At 45.0% G+C, this 23453-nt stretch overlaps 1 protein-coding gene across 3 annotated transcripts in view; it reads right to left on the bottom strand.

The window, feature by feature from the left end:
* LOC127007870 (histone-lysine N-methyltransferase, H3 lysine-79 specific-like) overlaps nt 1-23453 on the bottom strand; it is a 67915-nt gene that overhangs the window by 30879 nt on the left and 13583 nt on the right. For 2 of the 3 annotated variants that reach the window (XM_050879293.1, XM_050879294.1), the window contains exons 2-3: nt 20547-21395; nt 11584-12033 (exon numbers count right to left, since the gene is read on the bottom strand). In XM_050879293.1, the coding sequence (XP_050735250.1) occupies nt 11584-12033; nt 20547-21047 (951 nt within the window). In that variant the 5' untranslated portion in view covers nt 21048-21395. Of the gene's footprint in view, nt 1-11583; nt 12034-20546; nt 21931-23453 lie in introns of those variants that run through there. The other variant, XM_050879295.1, reaches the window with a different exon arrangement.

The following is a 23453-nucleotide window of genomic DNA, read 5'->3' as shown; positions in this document are numbered from 1 at the left end:
CCCAAACGCTGAACTCTAATGGTTTATGTGTTTCTCGTTGGTTCTCAAGAGTAGCTGTACGAGTGGGCGGTGGTGACAGTGCCTTGTTTGTTTTCTCTCTCTTCCTCTCTCTCCTCTTTCACCCCAGCTCCCACTGTTTTCTCCCCTGTTTTCCTCTTTCAACCTTCCCTTTCTTCCTTTCATACCTGTTTTTCTTTCTTCCTTCATTATCTCATTCTTTCTTCGTTGTTCACTTTTTTTCTCTCTCCTTCTTTCCCTCGTTTTTACTTATTTTTCTTTCCCTTCACCTTTCTTTCCTCTACCAAAATTTCCTCGTCCACGCTCTCACTTTCCCCTCTCTCCTTTTCCTCGCCTTTCTCGCCCTTTGCCTCGTCTTGTTTTCTCCTCGCCATTTGCCTGGCCTTATTCGCCTTCTCTCCTTTGTGTCGCATTCTCATCCCCTTGTCTCCACTTCTCCTTCCCTTGTCTCGCCGTAGGAAGGGTTATCGGCTGACACACGCGGCTACAGTGGCTCTCAGACGACTCGGAATAACCCTCAAGCAACTCGTCTTTACCTGAGTCGTCCCTCGCACCACGTCGGGGAGTAGAGGGGTAGAGGTGAGAGAGTGAGATACAGAGTGTGTGTAGAGGAGGTTGGGGAAGAAAGGAGGAAGAATCGAAGTAGAAAGGAATGAAGAAAGAAGGAAAGGAAGGAAGGTAAAAGGAAATATAGTGAATGAAAGAAGTAATGTTAAAGAAAAGGAAGGAAAGAGAGAAGGAAGGAAGAAGGGATGGGAAGGAAAGAAGGGAAAGGAACGGAAGGAAGGAAAATCAAGGAAATATAGAAATGGAAGAAGTAATGTTAGAGAAAAGGAGGGAAAGAAAGAAGGAAGAAGGAAAGGGAAGGAAGGGAAAGGAGCGGAAGGAAGGAAGGTAGGAAGAAAGGAAAACAAAGGAAAGATAAGGAATGGAAGAAGGGAAGGAAGGAAGGAAGGAGAGAATGAATGAAAGGGAAGGGAGGTTGCAGTAGAAAAACAGGAGAAAGATTAGAGAACAGGAATGAAGGAAGGGAGGTAGGGAGACAAACAAGGAAGCAGAGAAGGAAGAAAGGAAAGCAGGGAAAGCTGATGGAGAAAAAAAGTTAAAATCGGAAGAGAGGGAGAGAAACCAAGAAACAAGATGGTAAGCAAGAAGAAAGGAAGAAGGGGAAAAATATGGAAACAGGGAAGCAGGAATGGAAGGGATAAGGCAACAAGGAAGGAAGGGAACAAGGGAGAAAGGAAGGAAGGGCAGACAGAGGAGAGGCGTCGGAGGGTGAATCAAGGCTGCTGTAAATCTTGAAACAGTCCCGCTCCAAGGCGTTCATTGTCGCTCACTGCTATTCCACGTCGCTCAGTGTCATTACGTATCGCTCAGTGTCTCTCAGGGCGGCTCAGTACCACACAGTTCCGTTCAGGCCCAAAGGAAAATAGGAAAAGAATAGGTAGAAAGGGCTGGACGGGGTTAAGGGACAGTAGGGAAGGGAGGGGAAGAAGAGAAAGAGGAAGTTTGAATCGTCACCACAATTCAGGGTGCAGAAGTAAATAGAAAGAGGAAAAGTAGGAGGACCTGAGGGGTTTTAGGGGTGTAAGGGAAGGGAGAGGACCAAGAGGAGGAAGAGGAAAGTTGAATCGTGAGGTGCAGAAGGAGGTTAAGGGACGGAACTAAAGGGAGAGAGAACTAAGAGGAAGAGGAAAGTTGAATCGTGAGGTGCAGAAGGCGGTTAAGGGACGGAAGGAAAGGGAGAGAGAACTAAGAGGAAGAGGAAAGTTGAATCAAGAGGTACAGAAGGAGGTTTTAGGAACAGAAGGGAAGGGAGAGGACCAAGAGGAGAAAGAGGAATAGGAAGGTTGAATCATGAGGTGGAGAAGGAGGTTAAGGGACGGGAGGAGAGGGAGAGAGAACTAAGAGGAAGAGGAAAGTTGAATCAAGAGGTACAGAAGGAGGTTTTAGGAACAGAAGGGAAGGGAGAGGACCAAGACGACTAAGAGGAATAGGAAGGTTGAATCGTGAGGTGCAGAAGGAGGTTTTAGGAACAGAAGGGAAGGGAGAGGACCAAGACGACTAAGAGGAATAGGAAGGTTGAATCGTGAGGTGCAGAAGGAGGTTTTAGGGACGGAAGGGAAGAGGGAGAGGACCAAGAGGAGTAAGAGGAAGAGGATGAATCATGAAGGAGAAGAGAAGGTGGGGGAGGGAGGGAGAGAGAGAGAGGAGGAAGAGGAAAGTTGAATCGTGAGGTGCAGAAGAAGGTTATTGTTACGAAAGGAAAGGGAGAAGAACAAGAGGACTGAAGAGGAAGAGGAACGTTGAAACAGAGCCACCATAAATCTCTACACAGTGCCGTTCAGTGCCTCCTAGCGTCGCTCTGGGCCGCGTCTGTGTCTCCTCCGAGGCCTGGTGACGGGACAATGCCTCTTCGTCGCGAGGGGCCGCATCTAGGGCAGCCGTGTCTCGAGTTAGGCAAGTTAAGCCGCTAATTCCCGTTTGCATCAGCCAATCAGCGTGAGTGGCAGCCCTCCATTCCCCGGCCGTCCCCTTCACCGCTCTGAGTGACGGCAGGGCCCCCGGGACGCGGCAAAGGGAAGGATCTTGTGCCTCGTCCGCTAATAATGGATCCAAGACCAAGTTATCTCGTTGACAGACTTCGAATGGGTGAAGGTATTCGCTTCCTGCTTAAAGACGAGGAGTGTTTCGGCGCCGACTCTAGTGATGCCGCGCGCTGTGCTGCACTCGTGAGGTAGGAGCGAAGACGCATCTCCTTGACTGCCCCTGAACTCTGATTTGTGACCCCGTTGAAGAGAGGACAACGTTGCTTACACTCCCATACTGCCACATTTATCACATACACCGCGACACACACAACCCATAAAGCTACACTCACCACTTTTCTACACCTACACATCTACACTACACTCATTGTTTATCCATATGCATTTCAATTCCGTCACTGTAACACTCATTCATTAAACTTCTACACCATTTTACTACACCACTAATATACTGCAATGTTCATCACCTACACTGCATTGCTTATCACTCAGTCTGTTACACTACACAACCATTAATACCCTGCCACATTCCTACACTCATTAACTAAACTCCTACAACAATTTCCTATCTATTATATCTATCTACACTCATTAGCTAAACTCCTACAACAATTCCTTTTAATACAACTCACATCACCTTAACTGCTGTACCATTTTTCTATCCTCCTACACTCCTACGGTCATCACCTAAACTGCTACTCCATTTCACTACATCTCTGCACTGCCACACTCATCCCCGCACCCATAAACTAGGGGCACAACACACGCCAGGGACCCCACGTTCGCCGCAGTAGGACGGGACGCTCCGATTACAGCGCCGTCTGTATTCATGCCCGGCTGACCTGCGACCCCCGCGAGTGTGCTTGTAGATGTAGTGTAGTGTGAATGACATTGGAGTGTTAGTGTGTGTGGTAAACGATATGTAGAAGTGTATAGCAGGGCGTGGACGGACAGTCGAAGATAAAGGCGACGGTGCTCATCCCTGTAGATCCGTGTGGTTAGAGGCGTCTGATTATAACAAGAAGCACATGAACACTTACGACCATTGAATTAAAACACGTCATACTGAAGAGGTGGTTACTAGATGATATAACCGCAATTAGTCCGTGCTTTTGTTTCTTGGTTGATCTTCCGTGTAATTAGAAACGTCAGATGAAAACAAGAACACGGCAACACTTACGACCATTGAATTGTAACACGTGGCACAGAAGAACTAGTTGCTACATGACATAACCGCAATTAGTTTTGTTTTGTTTTGTTTTGTTTAATTCGAGCGTAGCAGTTGCCTTACCGCGTCATGCCACACCACACATGATGCAAGGGGTATATTTTAGTAGTAGTCGCATTATATTCCATTGTGCCTTTCATCAGGACGTCTCGCTAATCATGATAATACACAATTCACTTCATGATAAAAGACTATCGCAAACAGAATAAACCAGCATTTCAGTACATAATAATTCCCCAAACAACAACACAACACACACAAAACACATGACAAACAATACACAACACATCAATACACCTCACAACACGCACACAACTCAACCCAACACTACACAATATACTCAATACCCCACAGGCTAAAATTTCAACACACAGCACCAAACTCAAGACAACACACCGCAAGGCAACACAACACACACAAAACACATGACAAACAATACGCAACACATCAATACACCTCACAACACACACCCAACTCAACCCAACACTACACAATATACTCAACACCTAACAGGCTTACTACATTTCAACACGCAACACCAAACGCAAGACAACACACTGCAAGGCAACACAAACACCCACCCGAACACCTTGTACTACACACCTCCATCCACGGCCTGCCTCCCTGCACCAACACCGCAACGCGCCACAAAATTCACACGCCACCATAACTCGCCACACCACGCCGCCGCTGCCACCACACCGCCGCCACACTCAACCCCGCGCTCAGCCACACGAGTCGACACACAACAATACACTCAGCCACACTTCCTCCCTAACACCCCGGCTACCTCACTCCTCCCTCACCCTTTCCCTCCCCTCACCTTGACTTTCCCGGTCCCGCCTCTCCCGTATTTCTCAGCAGGTGTGTGAGAACAATGAGAATTTCAAAGCGACCCCCACCTCGCTTTGGATTCTGGCCCTCACCTAATGCGCCTCCCGCCTCGCCCGGCCTTCCCCTGCCAGCGCCGGGGAGAGGCGGGCCCGGCGAAGGGTTCTGGCCAGGTAAACTTTTCCAAAACCCGGAGAAAAACATTGTTGATCATTTTGCCGTTCGTTTATCCGTTACCTTACCGCTGCGTGCGTTCATGTGTGTGCTCAGTCGTGCGTTCACATACACACACACATACACGCACACCCACATACACAGGCCTACACACATTTACATGAACACCACACCAACCAACACGGACAAAAATATCTTCGTAAATAAACAAATGTTCTAATTTGAAAGCGGCCGCTCGTAAATATCCCACACAATTTGTACTGCCGAATTGTTGTATTATGGAAATATGAAAAAGTAGATATTATTAAATTTTATTATTAATGTTGGAACCAATTACCGTGTTTTTAATCGTAAATTTTCCTCGTTATCTCACTCACGTTTTCCCTGAAGCCATTTTTCCACCCAGCGAATGATGCATTTCTCTGAGGCTTCAGCGAATGCCCTTATAATTAGTGTCTGCCTCAGCATTAGACTTCTTATTAAACAGATGCGGCGCGGAACCCGAACCTAATTAGCCATCCAAAGCAGCGGTGTATGGAAGGAAGGGAGACTCGATTCGCTCTGTTGGCTGTCACACTCGAGCCCTAGATGAGACTCACCGCTCGCTCCCTAATTGGCTGCAGTGCTCACCAAGTTCCTAATTACGTGGCAATCAGGGCACATGTATCGTGTTTATGAGGCTCGAGGCGGTCTATAAACCCGACGGTGAACTCAACACTTGAAGCCGTGGCGAGGCGGAGGCGGAGGCGGCGGGAGGCGGGGGAAGGGCGGGCTCGTGGAAGTCTACGGAACCAGCCTGCCGCGTTTCACTTACTCGTGTCCGTGGATCAAATGACGCAAGCCCGAGGTATCCAACACCATATACCACCGCCTCTGCTCTATGTGTGTGTGTTTGTGTGTGTGTGTGTGTGTGTGTGTGTGTGTGTGTGTGTGTGTGTGTGTGTGTTACATGTGGTCTATAGCGCCGGAAGGCTCATCCATAGGGGCCTGATGGTCGGCACGAGCCCGTCATGGCGCAGGCAATTGTTTATAGTGGGGCCATTATTATTGGCTCATGGTTCCCCATGGAGCTCATTCTCGATTTCACTTGCGCTGTATAGCTTCTTCTAGAGTCCGGGTTGATGGGTGGTCTTCAGGACAGCATGTGGGTAGTCTTAGGCCACTCGGCGGTGACTGAAAAATCCCAGGTGGTTAGCGGCGGATTCGAACCCACATCATGGACAACGTGCCGAATGCGGGGCCGGCACGCTAACCACTCAGCCATCGCCTCCCCATGTGCGTGCAACTGAGCCATTTCCATGTTCCTTTATGAACGTGAGAAGAACGAGTCTGAGGAATATGTTGAAGTGTGTGTGTGTGTGTGTGTGTGTGTGTGTGTGTGTGTGTGTGTGCATGTATGTTCTGGTTTGCATAAAGAGGTCGCCGACAATCGTGATAACAACTTGTGGCCGCGTTCGCCGCCTCCCTGAATGCCCCGACAACTTTCTTGCTGGAAATAACTCGCCGGAGATGTGAATACGGGACGGCGGCGGCGGCCATAGTGCGGCGGGAAAAATGAAAATATGTGTCGCCGAATGAAAGAAAACACGACTGAAAAATGTGTCCCCGAAAATCGGCTTTTGGGAGGAAGGAAGAGGCAAGTTGAGGAAGTGCCTGCAGAGGGAGGAGAAAGAGGAGGAATGAAGATGAGTGGAAAACAATGTAAATAAAAAAGAAAAATAAGAGGTAGTAGTAGTAGTAGTAGTAGTAGTAGCAGTAAGGAGGGGGAGAAGAAGTAAAAGGAAAAAAAACATCAAGAAAGAAATGATGTAAAAAAAAAAAACGAAATAGTAATATAGAAATGGCAAAAAAAACGAAGAAACGTAACAGACGAAGACTGCGAAGATGAAAAATGATATAATGAAAGAAGAAGAAGAAATAAGAAAAACATGAGGAGAAGCAGGAAGACCAGGGTACAGGAAGAAGCCTGGGAAATTGTGCATAGTGTTTGCGAGAGTGGGAGAGAGGACTTACAAGCGGCGTCCAAATGTGGGTCACGGCGGTCGAGGTATATGTCATCGGAGCGGACGGGAACATAATCGATCTGTCACGCTCCCCGCCACACAAGTCTTTAATAAACGTACATCGAGCGCTTCCCTGACCCAATAGGACACTTCATTTGGCCAGTGTTACCAATGAAGAGTAAGGGAGACGGGGGCTTTCTCTGTCCTCGAAATATTTATTGGGTAGGTTTACACAGACGTTAGGCTTTGCGAAATATAGTGTGTCTGGAATTGCGGGCTCCATCACGATAAGTTAGTGTGTGTGTGTGTTGTGTGTTTTGTGTTGTGTTTGAGCTCTGTGTCACGTATCTTGGGTGTTTTATAATCCTTTTCTTGTTTATTTTTTGGTGTTTGTTAGAATTTAGTTAACTTTGAGATCTGATCCTGAAGTGTTTTGTTTGCCTGTTTTTTTATTAGATTTATTCATATGTTTTTTTAATTGCATAAGTTTTCTTTTTCACGCTGCTGCCCTTTGTTTATTTTCTTGCCTTGTTTTCATTTTGTTTTGTTGTTTTTAGCTTTAATTTCCTTATCGTGCTTGCAGTCTTTTCACTTAACTTGTTATCGCGCTGCGGGGATGCTCTCTCTCTCTCTCTCTCTCTCTCTCTCTCTCTCTCTCTCTCTCGCTCGCTCGCTCTCTCTCTCTCCGTTGTTACATTGTTAGTGGTTCAGGCGGTTCTCTCCCTGGTTTCCGCCCTCCCCTGATGCCTCGCGATCCCTTTACACCTGGAAATTGATGTCCCTGTCGCGTCTCTTTCTGGGAACCGATCGAGACTTATCTTACTTTTCCTTCCCCTTTTCCTCCTCCTCTTTCTCCGACTCCTCCTCTTCGTCCTCCACTTAGGGTTGTTTTCCAGGTCTTTTTCCATTTCTCCTTGACTCTCTGTAGCTCTATTTCTCTTTATCTCGGTCTGTTTTTCTGTGTTTATCTCTTCATTAAGTATTTTCCTCCTCCTCCTCCTTCTCCTCTTCCTCCTTTTCCTCCACTTAAGGATGTTTTACCAGGTCTCTTTCCTATCTCTTTCTGACTATCTCTCCCTCTCTATATATGTTTTTCGTCCTTATTTTCTTATCTTATGTTTATATATTTTTCTCTTCATTATGTCTTTTCCTCCTTCTCTTCTTTCTTCTCTTCCTCCTCTACTTTACGCTGTTTTCCGGTGTCTTTCCCTTTCTCTTTCTCTGTCTCTCGCTCTCTCTATATTTCTCTTTGTTTCTCTATTTATTGTCTTCATTTCTATCTATTTATCTCCTTCTATATAAGTTTTTTTTTTTTTTGTAGACTGGTAACGTTGATATTTTTTTCTTTCCTTGTTTTTTTTCTTTTTTACCTTTTACCTCTCTCTCTCTCTCTCTCTCTCTCTCTCTCTCTCTCTCTCTCTCTCTCTCTCTCTCTCTCTCTCTCTCTCTCTCTCTCTCTCTCTCTCTCTCTAATCTCGTGCCGCCCGCCTCTTTATCCTCCCATCAACTCATTTCTCCCTCCAAGATGCTCCTTCGGTCTCACATTGTTCCCAGCGCCGCACACAAAGCCCTCCTCCTCCTCCTCCTCCTCCTCCTCCTCCTCCTCCTGATGCTGCCACCCATGCCATCCAATTAGTCTGCCACGCCCGCCCACCTGCTTCTACCCACCCCGACCTCGACCCAGCCCACGCCCTCCCCCACGCCCTCTTACTGTCCCCTTCCGTGATTACCGTCCTTCCCACGCCCTATAGCACCGTATTTTCCGCGCCTTACGCCTTATTCTGACCCTACTGCCTCGTCTTTCCTTTTTTTTTTCCCTTTTTTTTGTTTTTTGTCTGTTTTTTTCCTTCGTGTTTTCTTCTTTTTTTGGATTGTTTTTTTCATATTTCCTTTTTCTTCTTCATGTTCTTCTCCTGTTTTCACTATTTGTCTTCTTCCTCCTCCTTCTCTTCCTTGTCCTCATCTGCTATTCCTCCTCTTCCTCCTCCTCCTCCTCCTCCTCCTCCTCTTCCTGGTCTTGTTCCTTCTCTTTCTCTGCTTGTTCCCTCCTCCTCCTCCTCCTCCTCCTCCTCTTCTTCTCTGTTTCCCACAAAGGACATGCGGCTCGAATATTTTTTCTACTTCTCTTAATCCTGTGAACCTGGTCCTGAAGAGAGAGAGAGAGAGAGAGAGAGAGAGAGAGAGAGAGAGAGAGAGAGAGAGAGAGAGAGAGAGAGAGAGTTTCGCTAAGAGGGTCATTAAGTTCGTAGTCCGTTTTGTCTTCATAACGGCGCTGCTGGAGAGAGAGAGAGAGAGAGAGAGAGAGAGAGAGAGAGAGAGAGAGAGAGAGAGAGAGAGAGAGAGAGAGAGAGAGAGAAACATACGAACCCACCAATCCAGTGTGAGATGAAAAAAAAAAAAACGAAAGAAAAAAAAAAGTCCCTCAACACAGCTGGAGGCGACGGTTGGAAGGAGGAGGAGGGGGGAGGGGGGGCCGAAACACCTGGACACACTGGAGAACACACCTGAGAACACACCTGAGAGACACGCCAGGTAGCAATAGACCGGTGTGCAAGGTATGTGCGTCTTGTCTCCCCTTTAACTCTCCTTGTTATTCCCGCCAGGACCGAACCTTCGCCCTTGGGAAGATCTCGCGACCTATATATGGGTGTCTCGGGTGCAGCGTTGGCAAATTATCGCATTAACCACATATCGTATCTATCGTTTTTATGCCTCAAACTCTCGTACATACACAAGTAACGTGAGAAAATCAAAGTTAGTGCTAAAACTGTTGAATATTGATGTTTTTTGCTCTTTGTTGTTAGAGTTATCGGTCAGCAACTACGAAAATGAAATGCGATGAGTACGATAATTTGGGAACGCTGCTCGGGTGTCTATATTTCCCGCCTTGAAGCCTCGGGTGGGAGTGGGAATGCTGGTGTTAGTGCAGTGGAGTCGTGGTATGGTGTGACCGGGATACTGGTGACGTGAAGGGATGTCTAGGGTGAGAAACGTATTTGTGTGTTGCTGTGTTCCTGGGATGTGGAATCTGCCACGTTAGAGTGGTAGGGAGTGGTGTGGAGTGGTGATTTTGGTGCGATATAGATGGTTGTCGTACAAAGGAGTGGTATGGGGATGTGAAATGTATTGAAGTTAAGTACCTAGTATTGTTGTTATGATTTGGGTACTGGTAATGTGGAGTGGTGTGGAGTTATGTGTAGTGGTGGTGTTTGTGTGATGTAGGTAACAGTCATTTGAAGAGGCGTTTTGGGGGTGTGGAATGCACTGTAAAAAAAAATAGTTAATGCTGGTATCTTTTTCCTTATAGCCTTGTTAGTATTTTTTTGTGTGTGAATTTGATATGTTTGTGTGAGGTAGTTGCTATATACTATTATGCTGTAGTGTGGAGTGATGTGGAGTTAAGTTGGGGGATGTGACGAGGCTGCATGTGATATCAAAAAGTGTTCAGGGTGCGTGATATGGGTTCTAGTAATGTTCCGTGGTGTTGGGTGGTTTGGGTATCTTAGCAAGGAGTGCCGTGGGAGTGTGGCTGCTGCTGTTGCTGGTATGCCGGTGTATGGAGCGTCGCGGACCGAGGAAAGGAGGTAAAGGACGAGCAACGATATCATAAAGAACGGGAACTACGACAGGAGACCAAGGAATATAAAGCAAAGTAACCTACGACGAGGACCAGGACCAGAGAGAGAGAGAGAGAGGGAGAGGGAGAGGGGGAGAGGGAGAAGGAGAAGGAAACTAAGAGACAGAAAAGAAAGCCAAAATGTAGATAACATACAAATAAAGAGATAAAACATAAAAAGAGCAGAGAGAGAGAGAGAAGGAAACTAAGAGACAGAAAAGAAAGCAAAACAAGATAAGATAACAGAGATACAAATAAGGAGAAAAAACAAATAAATAAGAACAGAGAGAGAGAGAGAGAGAGAGAGAGAGAGAGAGAGAGAGAGAGAGAGAGAGAGAGAGAGTCCTGTGTGATACTTATGGAAAAGGAGTAATGCAGAGAAAAGGAAAGGAAGGAAGTATTTTAGTAAGGAGAATATAATATCAAAAATAGCTCTCCCCCGATGTCCCTGACGCATATTTTCAACGAGCCAAGTGGGAGAGGAAGGAAAGGAGTAAATAAGAGTAAATAGAAGGTAATCCAAGTAAATTTGAAAGGTTTGTGGGAGGTTAAGACGCCATAAAACTCCCGTGAATCTTATTTAGCAAGGGAAGTTAAGATACACTCAGGTAAATAATGATATAATGAGGAATAAATTTAAGAAAGGAAGGAGAAGCAGAAGAAGGAAATGAAGAGAGGAAAGGTAGAACAGCATCAAGAAAGAGAATAATGCAATAAGAAAGATAAGGAGAAATAGAAAATGGAAAATAAGAAAGAAAAAGTAGAACAATATCAAGAAAGAAAATAAGAAAACCAATAATCGTAATAGAAACAGCAATGAAAAATAAGTTTAATCGAGGAAACGAGAAAGAAAAAACACAACCTACAACTAAAACAACAACAACAAGAATAGGATAAACAACAACAACAGCAACTACTACAATAATAATAATAATGATACCAATGACAAAAATACTAATAAAAACAATAACAAAAATAATAAGAACAACAATAACTACAATAATAACAACACTAAAATCAACAATCACCAAACCAACCACTAAAAAAAAAACAAAAAAAAAAAAACAATAACCTACAACTAAAACAACAACAACAACTACAGCAATAATAACAATACCATCAATAATAATAACAATAACAATAATGGCAACAATCACCACTAACCGAGTAATTCCCGTAACCGAGATGATCGCAGGAGCACTGGCAACGCAGAATGTGATCTTGAATATCCCGCGGCAGATTCTCGACACTCCTGCTAAGCCTCGAGCCCACACCACCCTCCCCCTGCAGTCCAAGCGGGAGGGGGTGGGGGTGAGGAGCTCCATGGGCCTTGTGGTGATGGTGGTGGTGATGGGAGTTCGTCTTGACAGGCTGCTGGTGTTGGTGTTGGTGTTGTTGGTCGTGTGTGTTTGGCGTCGTCACCTCACACTTGGCATGGACGTGGGCTTGTGTGGTGGATTGGGAGTGGGAGTAGGTGTGGGAGGTGTGGGCGAGGCTGTGGGCGTAGCTGTGGCTGTGTGGGGTGCTTTTATGGCCCTGTAGGTGCCCCTGGTGGTCGAGGGAAGTGCCCAGAGCGGTGGTGAGACGTTCTTCCACGCTCAGGAATTTGGGAAGCTGCAAAGGAGAGAGAGAGAAAGATGAGATGGAGTGAGTGAGTGAGGTGTGGGGATGCTTGGGAGAGAGAGAGAGAGAGAGAGAGAGAGAGAGAGAGAGTTAGCTATGCTGCAGTAGTGGAGAGACAGGAAGAAAAACGAGAAAATAAAAGATAAAAATTGGTGCTGGGAGAGAAAGTATTATTATGGCGGTACTGTCCACACACACACACACACACACACACACACACACACACACACACACATGCTGCAGTGCCTGGATCTTTACCCTCCCATCTCTCTCTCTCTCTCTCTCTCTCTCTCTCTCTCTCTCTCTCTCTCTCTCTCTCTCTCTCTCTCTCTCTCTCTCTCTCTCTCTCTCTCTCACACACACACACACACACACACACACACACACACACACACACACACACACACACACACACACACACACACACACACACTCTCATAGGCCTTAAAGGGGAGAGGCTCGGGGCTGCGTGGGAGGAAGAGGCGAGGGACGACCAGAGACTTATAAAGGACACGATACTTAGTGAAGGAAGGGAAGATTTTTTTTTTTTTTTTACTCATATTTAAAGGGGAGAGATTTTTGTTCCCCTTTACCTGATGTTTATTTTTGTGTGTGTGTTTGTGTGTGTGGTTTTTATACTTGTGTCTTAGTTTTCTTTTCCTTTCTTTTGTTTTCTATTTTCTATTTTCCTCTCTGCCTTTTTTTCCTTTATTTTTCGCCGATTTTTTTTTTCAGTCTTTTTGGTTTCATTTATTTTCTTTCTTTTTTTAACTGTGTATGTCAGTTATTTTCTCTCCTTTACTCTCTATGTCTACTTCTTTTTATCTATGAATGTATGATAGTTTCTTTTCCTTTACTATAAATAAAATAATAATAAAAAAGTAAAAATGAAAAATAATATAAATAATAAAATATGGGTTTACACAGACACAAAGACACGCACACTTGTTATTCTTCTCATACTCCCAACTTACACTCCCTTACAAATTCCTCCTCCTCTTCCTCCTCCTCCTCTTCTTCCTACTCCTCTTCCTTCTTATCCTTATCCTCATCTCTCTCTCTCTCTTAGTCGCGGAATGAAGTCTGGTTTTGTTTTCTTCTTCTCTCCTCTCTTTCCTCCTCCTCCTCCTCCTCCTCCTCCTCCTCCTCCTCCTCCTCCTCCTCCTCCTTCCTCCCCTCATTTGTCCACGTTCTCTCCATTCACATTCTTCATCCTTTACCGAGCAATCGACACTCACACGGAAGAGAGAGAGAGAGAGAGAGAGAGAGAGAGAGAGAGAGAGAGAGAGAGAGAGAGAGAGAATAAAAGTGATGTAGGAAACTTGTTAGTGTTTTTTTTTTTTTTAGATATTTTTCACTATTTTTATTTTTCATCCTTTATTTTCTTTTTCTATTTTTTTTTATTCATTTTTCATATTTTCTTCTCTTTCCTTTCTTTATCACATTTGTTTTATTTATTTTTTCTTTCTCTTCCTTTAACATTTTTTTTTAGAGTAAGTTAATGCCTGTATCCTTTTTTTATCTTATGAGCTTGTTAGTAATTTTTTTTTTGTATATATATTTCCTCCATTTTAAACTATTATGTATTTTCCTTTTTTTCTCTTCTATTCTCCTTTATTTATATTGCATTTCTCTTTTTCCAACTTTTCTCATCTATATTACCCTTGTTATTTACCGTTATTTACTCTATCTTTCTCTTTTATCTAATTCTCTTATCTATACTACCTGCTTTATTTTTTTCTTCCTCTTTATTTTGCAACATTTTCAAAACAAGTTAATTAAGGGCTTTATCTCGTTATCTTATCAGCGGCAGCGTCGGTGTCGGCATCGTTATAATAATTCCATGGACGTGTGTGTGTGTGTGTGTGTGTGTGTGTGTGTGTGTGTTGTTTTTCATGTTTTTTTTTCGCTGTCTGTCGCCTCCCCTTGATTTCCACGCGACTTTATGATGGTTTTCGAATTTGGTCTCTGGCAGGTATCGGATGGTGTGTGTGTGTGTGTGTGTGTGTGTGTGTGTGTGTGTGTGTGTGTGTGTTTGTGTATGTGTGTGTGTGTGTGTGTGTGTGTGTGTGTGTGTGTGTTTGTGTGTGTGTGTGTATGTGTGTGTGTGTGTGTGTGTGTGTGTGTGTGTGTATTATTGATTTTTCTTTCTTTGTTTCTTTATTTCCTTCTTTATTTATTTCTATGCTTATTATATGTCTTGTTCGTGTTGGGATCCTTTTCTGTGAACTGGTTTTCTTTTCTTTTATTTTCAATTTCTCGAAACTTGGCTTTTTTTTTTGTTGTTGTTGTTGTTGATAATTCGCGGACTTGTTTGTTTGTGCGTGCTTCGGCGTCTCTTCCTTTTTTCTATATATATTTTTCTCCTTGACTTTCTCTTTTCTTTCATCAATTTCTTCTATTTTTAATTTACCTGTTTTTTTTTTCTCTGCAAGTCGGCAAATTTTTTTGCTCCTTCTGTCTATTCGTTTATCTAGACGGAACCAGTTTTCTTTATTTCCGTATGTCTTTGGGTCATTTTCTTAAACATTTCGGCGTCCAAACACACACACACACACACACACACACACACACACACACACACACACACACACACACACACACACACACACACACACACACATTTCACAAGTCTTCCGTATAACTTTTTGGCATTTCCAGGAGTAGTTTTAGGACCCTTCTTGTAGTCTGGCCCTTCTTCTGTACCGTGAACTCAAAAGAATCCGACTGCTCTCCTTGTTTGACTTTTGAAATGCTTGATGTAAGAGAAGGAAACATCTGAGAATACCAACCTTTCTGTTTGTATATATGTTGTGTTCTGTATAATATTATGTGTGTGTGTCTGATGTAGAATTCAATGTATCAAGTAATGTAGCACAGGAAACAGCGAACCGGAGGGAGGAAACATTGCTATCCCTTTTATAGAATGATCAAATCTTTCCTTAATTCCTCTCTATGTTTCCCTGTGAGGTGTTTATCGTTTTATATTTCACTTCCTCCTTCCTTCCCTTTATCTCTCCCTCTCTTTATCAACATCTTTCTGTAGTTCTGTGTTTCATTTCTCCCCTTTCTCTCACTTCCTTTATATATATTTCTCTGCGTTTTATTCTCTGTCTTTGTATTTCCAGTTATGGATATGAATTTTTATTCCTTCTCTCCCTCGCTGGCGCTTTCTGCACGTGTTTTGTTTTGTCTTTGTTTTATTGTTTTATTTTTTCGTATATTCTTTCTCTCTCTCTCTCTCTCTCTCTCTCTCTCTCTCTCTCTCTCTCTCTCTCTCTCTCTCTCTCTCTCTCTCTCTCTCTCTCTCTCTCTCTCTCTCTCTCTCTCTCTCTCTCTCTCTCTCTCACACACACACACACACACGCACACACGCACGCACAGAATAGGGTCATTTCCAAGGCCATAACCTCCAGCAATCTGCATCTTGCCCATCAGGTTTTCCCTTCAGCCATTGGACAGTAAATTTTCTCGTGTGTGTGTGTGTGTGTGTGTGTGTGTGTGTGTGTGTGTGTGTGTGTGTGTGTGCTTCAATTTTTACCTGTGTGTGTGTGTGTGTGTGTGTGTGTGTGTGTGTGTGTGTGCGTGTGTGTGTGTGTTGGTTAGTCAGTCAATCGATCAGTTAGTCAGTCAGTCATCCAATTATCTACTAACTCTATCTATCTGTCTACATATCTATCTGTGTTTTTCTCTCTCTTATCTACCCGTCTGCCTGTCTATCTGCTCCTCTGTATCTGTGTCTGCATGTCTGTCTATTTGTCTGTAGGTCTGTCTATCTGTCTGTGTGTTTTTCTGTGTCTATCTATCTCTCTTTCTATGTGTCCGCGAGGTGGTAGTTTCCCTTCCGCAGTACCCTCCACGCGCCGCCGCCAATAGCCATCACTGCCCCTAACTTTTCACTGCTTCATCGACCGTTTTGATGCCCTGATGGAACGCCTGACGCTGCCGCCGGACCCTGAATGGAACTTTAACTTCGCGAACACACACACACACAAAAAAAAAAAATCAAAAGCGTGATGAAATAAACAAGTAAATAAATAAATAAATAGGTTCATGTGGTAAATATATATCAATGGGCTTTTTCTATATGTCTTTATCTATCTTTATCTAACTATCTATTTCTGTGTGTGTATCTCTCTATCTGTTTTCTACTTTTTTTAATCTATCACGCACTCTGTCTGTTGTCTGTCTTTCATTTTTCCTGTCTGTCTGTCTGTCTGTGTATCTCTCTCTCTCTCTCTCTCTCTCTCTCTCTCTCTCTCTCTCTCTCTCTCTCTCTCTCTCTCTCTCTCTCTCTCTCTCTCTCTCTCTCTCTCTCTCTCTCTCTCTCTCTCTCTCTCTCTCTCTCTCTCTCTTCAATTTTCCGGCCAGGCAGAGGGAGAGAGGAAAGGAGGAGAGAGAGAGAGAGAGAGAGAGAGAGAGAGACGTGATTAGGGTCCTATGACGTATTTGGTTACTCTGCTTTGTTCATGCATGCATCTCTCTCTCTCTCTCTCTCTCTCTCTCTCTCTCTCTCTCTCTCTCTCTCTCTCTCTCTCTCTTATTCTCCTATTCCCTCCCTCTCCTTCCCGCTACCCCCCACCCCTCTCTCTCTCCCTCCTTCTTTTCCTCTGTCTGGTCGGAAAATTGAAGTCTCATGCATTATATTCCCTTTTATTCGTTTCTTGACTACATTTTCCTTTTCTCCGCGCCGCCCCGCACCTTCACCTCGCCGTGATATTCGCATCCGGCTCTGAATAATGCATCGCCCCCGCCTGGCTTATTCTCCCCGGCCGGGCTTCGTCGCGCTGCCTTGGGATCAGGAAAACGTTTAGAAAAGGGACCAGAAACACCGTGGGGCTCTTGTCGATAAGTGTGACAAAAGCTGTAAATCTTCACATGTATAAACATTTTTTTTTTTACAACAAAGGAGACAGCAAAAGGGCACACAAAAAAGTAAACAATAATAAAAAAAAGCCCGCTTCTCGCTGCTCGCAAAAAGGATCTACAGAGTTCTTACGAGTTCTTAGCTTATAAAGTGTTATTATAAGCTCTATAATCACCCTCGAACACTCTAAAAAGTCTCCTGTACGATCAGAAAATTCTTGAAATTTATCCTAGAGCAGCGACCCTTGTGCGACCTCACTCACTCACGCTTGCAATGTCCTCCTGTGTCATTTATCCTCCGTCTCTCCTTTCTCTTGTTGATTGGAGGTAGCAAGAGGCAGTGGGGTGGTATGGAATGTTTGTGAGGTCGTAGAAAGGCTGGGAAAGTTCGTGTTGGGGCAGGAAAGGGAATGGAAAAAGGGCAGAGAGGCAAGGTGGTATGGGAGGGTAGTGAGATGATTGAAAAGGCTGGTAGAGTAGAAAAGGACTTGTGCTGATGTAGGAAAATAAGTGGAAAGGGATTAAAGAGGCAAGAGAATGATAGGAAGGTAGGGAAACGCGTTCAGAGGGTAGAAAAGGGGGTTGGCATAGTAGGAAAAGCGGTGGAAAGGGATTAGAGAGGTAAGAGATGGTGGGAGGGTAGGAAATGGCAGTGAGTGGGTAGAGAGGGATGTTAGGATGATGGAAAGTGGATAGAAAGGGAATAGAGAGGTAAAGGTTCATTTGAAAGGGTGTTAGGCTGGTAGAGTAGAAAAGGGCTTGTGTTGATGTAGGAAAAAAAGGTGGAAAGGGATTAGAGAGGATTAGGAAAGGGTTTAAAATGGTGTTAGGGTAGGGAGGACTGGTGTTGAAATAGGAAAAAGGGGTGGAATGGGATTAGTTCTGGAAAGGGTTTGGAATGCAATTGGGGAGAGTAGGGAGTGAGTGTAGCCGGTGGGGCTGGATAATATGGAAGGGATTTTGTGTTGTGGAAGGGGATTGGAATGCATTTAGGGAGCTTGTGGGGTCGGAGTTAAGTTTTGGAAGGGATTTTGTTTTGTGGAAGGGGATTGGAATGCATTTAGGGAGCTTGTGGGGTCGGAGTTACGTTTTGGAAGGGATTTTGTGTTGTGGAAGGGGATTGGAATGCATTTAGGGAGCTTGTGAGGTCGGAGTTACGTTGTGGAAGGGATTTAGTGTTAGGGGAAAGGGTTTGGAGTGCATTTGGGGAGAGTGGGGAGTGAGCGTAGTCGGTGGGGTTGGATTATATGGTTCAGGAAGGGATTTTGTGTTGTGGAAGGGGATTGGAATGCATTTAGGGAGCTTGTGGGGTCGGAGTTAAGTTTTGGAAGGGATCTAGTGTTGGGGAAAGGGTTTGGGGTGCATTTGGGGAGAGTGGGGAGTGAGCGTAGTCGGTGGGGCTGGATTATATGGTTCAGGAAGGGATTTTGTGTTGTGGAAGGGGATTGGAATGCATTTAGGGAGCTTGTGGGGTCGGAGTTAAGTTTTGGAAGGGATTTAGTGTTGGGGAAACGGTTTGTTGTTGCATTTGAGAAGAGTGGGGAGTTAGAGGAGCTTTTGGGGTTGGAGTTTCGTTTTGGAGGCATTTCATTGTTATGGAAATGGTAGTGGATCTTTTTATTAGACGGCAATATATGGCCAACGAATGTCCTTATTTTTCTACGTTTTCTTTTCAATAATACGTTTTTTCATTACATTTTAGTTCATTTAGTTTATTCACTGTGTATGTCTCTTTGATTATCATATTTTTACATTGGTTTCATTATTATCTTTGTCATTATCTGTTTCATGTTCCTTATTTTACTTTCAACGTTCATTTTTTTCTAGGCCTACTCAGAGGTATATATATTTTACTAACTCTATATTTATTTGCGCAAGTAATACTCCTTTCTCTGCTCTTATTTGCATTATTTTTTGTTGTATTCCCTATAACAGACAAACTTATTTTCTTATACGCCTCTCCCCTATTTTTTTCTACGTCCTACTCAGAGATATACATTATTTACTAACTTTGTGTATATTTGCTCAAGTAATATTTTTTTCTCTGCTCTTATTTGCATTATTTTTTTGTTGTATTCCCTATAACAGACAAACTTATCTTGCTTTACGAATCTCCCCTATTTTTTTATATTTTTTTTACTAATTTTATATATCTTTTCTTCAACTGATTTTCACTTTTCTGCTTCTATGAGATCTATTTATTTCGCTTTATTCGCTATAACAGACAAACTCATCTTCCCTTCTTTCTTTCTTTCTTTCTTTCTTCTTTCTTCTTTCTTTCTTTCTCCCTTCTTTTTTACTAACTTTATATCTTTCTTTTCTTCAACTGATCTTCACTTCTCTACTTTTACGAGATCTATTTATTTCGCTTTTATCGCAATAACACACAAATCCATCTTCCTATACGCCTCTCCCTATGTCTTCCTTTTTTTTGCTGTCTTCCATATCCGACTCCCTTTCCCCCAATCATCCCCGTCTCCTCCTGCTCCTTCCGCGCCTCAGCCTCCCTCCCTTCCCGGTACTTTCCCTCAAAACGGATATGAAAGATCGGGCGTGTCAGATTGGGTGTGGGACTAAGGGAAGACGGAGCTGGAAAAGGGAGGAAGGTGGCAGTGAATAAGTGAAGGAGACAGATAAACAGACAGACAGACAGGCAGAGAGACAGACAGAGACATAAAAGAGACAGAAACAGAGAGAGATAGGTGAGAGTGGCAATGAATAAGTGAGACAGACAGAGACAAGCAAACGTAGAAGAGAGAGAGAGAGAGAGAGAGAGAGAGAGAGAGAGAGAGAGAGAGAGAGAGAGAGAGAGAGAGAGAGAGAGAGAGAGAGAGAGAGAGAGAGAGTAGCAATGAATAAGTGAGAGACAGACGGACAGACACACAGAGAAAGAGAGATAAGTTACAGAACGGGACACAGACAGACAGACAGACAGACAGACAGACAGACGAAGTAAAATGAAGACTACGAAGTGAAATCAAGGAGAAAAAGGAGGAGGCAATAAAGGAAGGACTGACTGATAAAGGGAAGGGAAAGAAAAGAAGGAGAACGGCTAGAGGGAAAGGCGGAATGAAAGACAGAGTTTGGAAGGCCCGAGAGAACGCAGACTTTTCATAAGCTTTTATTCCTCAAAATGATATTCCTCCATTTTTTACATTGGTCGTAGTATTTTTTCCTCCTCCTCCTCCTCCTCCTCCTCCTACTCTTCCTCCTTCTCCTCCTCTTCCTTTTTTTTATTCGTTTTCCATTTCCTCCTCTTCCTCCTCCTTTTCGTTCTCCAGTTCCTCCTCCTCCTCCTCCTCCTGGTGGGCACGTCAGCCTTTAAGCAACAATCGTAAATTTAACTCTGAAACGATTCTGTCGACGGAAAAAGCTGTGACTTTTTTTCTTGCGTTATACACGGGCAGAAAATTTATGGACGTGTGTTAGGGAGCGGACACTGACGGGGGGGGGGGGCGTGAAGGACCCGTACGACCACTTCCCGGAATGGCTCGCGTGATGTTGAACTATTCTGGTAAAAATCGTTAAGCATATGGAGGAAGAGAGGCTCAGCCATTCATTAAGTGGCGAAATGTTTTATTAACATCAAGGGAGGCCGAGGAGGCTTTAGTGGAAGACAAAACTTGTAATTCACTTACCGCACATACGGACGACGCCCTCCCGGCCGGCGGGTGGCGTGGCGGGCACGGGGCCAGGCCCAGGTGGGAGCCCGGCCCCTGCAGAGGACCCTGCCGCCCCCAGGGACATGGGGCGCGGGATGAGGGCGGGCCCCCCAGGCAGCAGGGGTCGGAGCAGGCACAGGGAGGCTGCATCTGGAGGCGACACGTGGCGCAGTCCGCCGCCGCGCCCACCCACTCCCCCTGCTGGCACAGGCCGGCAGGGTAGGGCGGCAGGGCGGGGCAGGCGCGCGTCTGGTCATCCAGCGAAGAGTCGGATATGCACCCCACGCAGCGGGGGTCGCCGCCCATGTCGCAGGACATGAGGCCCCGCGGTCCCGGCGTGCAGCAGGGGTGCTGGGAGGGGGCGCGGTAGTTCCTGGGCAGAGTTTGGCTCACCACGTCCACGCCCACCACGGCGCGGCCACTCCGCACGCCGCCGCGCCCACTCCTGACCTCGCCCCTCCCAGAGATAAACTCCATCCTGCCCTCGCCGCCCCGCCGCGGGGCAGCACACCGCTAACACTTAGTTTTTCTCTCTCTCCTCTCTCAGCGTCCTGCAGGGCGGCGCCACGCCCCTCCCGCGCCTCAGCGGCGCGCCGCCCCGCACATCTCCTCGGGGCGCCTCGCCGCGGGTCACCGCTAGCACCTTGTGTCCACTCACGTGCGGGCCGCGGGTGCCGCCATCGCCATGGTAACCGCCGCTCGCCGCGTCGCTTCGCCCCGGCCTCGCCGCTGCAGTGTTCCCTCGGGCCGTGACGCGTCGCTCCGCTGCAGCGCCTCGCCGCCTCACATGGCCCGCCGGGGGTGGGAGGAGGCGCTGTCGGCGGCCTGACTCACGCCGAGGCGGGCGCACAATGGAGGGAGAAAGAATAAAGTTGCAAGACGAAATAAGCCTTCCAGGAACACTTCCCTTCCCTCTCGCCCAACGCGGAGCCCCCCTTCCCCTCCCCCTCCTCCAGCACATCATCAGGATAAATGGATCAACAGAAAACGAGCTTTGGAGGAGGCTGAGGCTCTATTGACAGTAATCTGTATAAAGCCTGGAAATGACGTCCTGCCGACAAGCCGACAAAATGGATCCATTAATAGTGGATCTGTGAGTCTATTACTGCGGGATTTGAAAACTGATATACAAGAAAATTACACCCACGATTAAACTGAATTGGATGTACAGCGATTTTGTGTAGCAATCTTATAACGAACGCATAACAAACTTTTTACACCATGAATAATGTATTGACTCTGCGGGGCGGGGAGCAGAGATGATGGGACCTGACCAACCAACGGAAGGGGGACGAGGGCGGACAAGGGAGAAAGTTGACCCATTGGAGGAGAGGGTCGTCGGCGAGGGAACGGAGAGAGAGAAAGACCGCGGAACAGAAGGGAGAGAAGAGGAGTGTGCAGAGACTGAATAATTGAAATGGGCGGAGACAGACGAGACCACGGCGAGGTTTAGGAAAGTAAAGAAGGCGGGGAGGGAGCAGGAGGAAAAGGTGCAGAGGTGAGCAGAAAGGTGGACAAGGGGTTAGCAAGAGGAGAGGCGGAGATTAGCAATGGAAGAAGCGGAAGACAAGAGGAGGAGGACTTGAGGAGGACTTGAAATGAGCATAGGGATGGGGAGAGAAAGGGATGGGAAGGAGGTGGAGAGGTAGAGATCAAAGGAAGGATTAGCAAAACAAGGAGGAGGTGGAGAAGAGAAACAGGTGAGCATCGTGGTAGGTACGAGTTAACAGGTAAATTTGCAGTAGTCAGAAAGTCCTCACAGGTTAGCAGAAGTACTATTAGGACTTAGCAGGCGCAGCAGAGGATTAGGAGAGGGATGGACAGAAGTTAGCAGAGGATTAGCAGGAGTCAGTCTAAGGTCCTACTGCTCATGGTAAACTCAAGGAAGCAGGATAACGTAAAAGAATCCTTCACTCGACTAACACACACACACACACACACACACACACACACACACACACACACACACACACACACACACTCTTGTTATTGAGTTACGCGCTGTACAATTACATTAGTGTCTTTCCTTAGAGATATATATTTGTTTGTTATTTTTTTTTTTCGGTGTGCGCGCGACATGCTTCCTGTTTCCTCATTTACATTATAATTATATGAAGCAATTATCCCGGCCTTTGCTGGTGCATTAACTCGAGTAATGCTTCTATTTATTATTATTATTATTATTATTATTATTATTATTATTATTATTATTATTATTATTATTATTATTATTATTATTATTATTATTATTATTATTATTATTATTGTTATTATTATTGTTATTTGTTTTTTTGTTATTTTTGTTATTTTTTTCATTATTTTTTCCTTTCACTTTTTAATCCATCACCGACTCTTCCAATTTATGAAGGAGGTGTGGTCTTATCGAGGAATGAATAGTGGTAGTAGAAGTAGTAGTAGTAGTAGCAGCAGTAGTAGTAGTAGTAGTAGTAGTAGTAGTAGTAGAAACATTAGCATAAGCAGTACAGGAGGAATAGAATTAGTAAGAACGATTCCACAATATATATAAACAATTTCAGACACTATATTTATCAATCTCCCAATGCCTGTATCATTCCAACCAACAACTCTTAACACCCACAAACAAAGCATCAATTCTTCAAGTCCTAACATCCACCTTTCTCCCTCTCCCCCAGGCGCCTCGCACGCCCCGCCGCCGCCCCACGCCCAGGTAAGAAATACAGGTGAATGATTTTATATCGCCAAATACCTTGACTAACCATAACTAGAGTAACATATCTCTGAACGCTTGCATCCACATTCTCTTTTCCCTTCCACCTTCATCCACCTTCCTCTTTTCCCTTCCACCTTTCACCTTCCTATTTTCTTATCCCTTTACTTAATTTTCCATGTGTTTTTTTGTCT

This window comes from Eriocheir sinensis, chromosome 36 (assembly GCF_024679095.1).
Source record: "Eriocheir sinensis breed Jianghai 21 chromosome 36, ASM2467909v1, whole genome shotgun sequence".
Taxonomy (NCBI): Eukaryota; Metazoa; Arthropoda; class Malacostraca; order Decapoda; family Varunidae; genus Eriocheir; species Eriocheir sinensis.
Note: the sequence above shows the minus strand (reverse complement) of the source record. Positions and strands in the feature narration are given on the sequence as shown.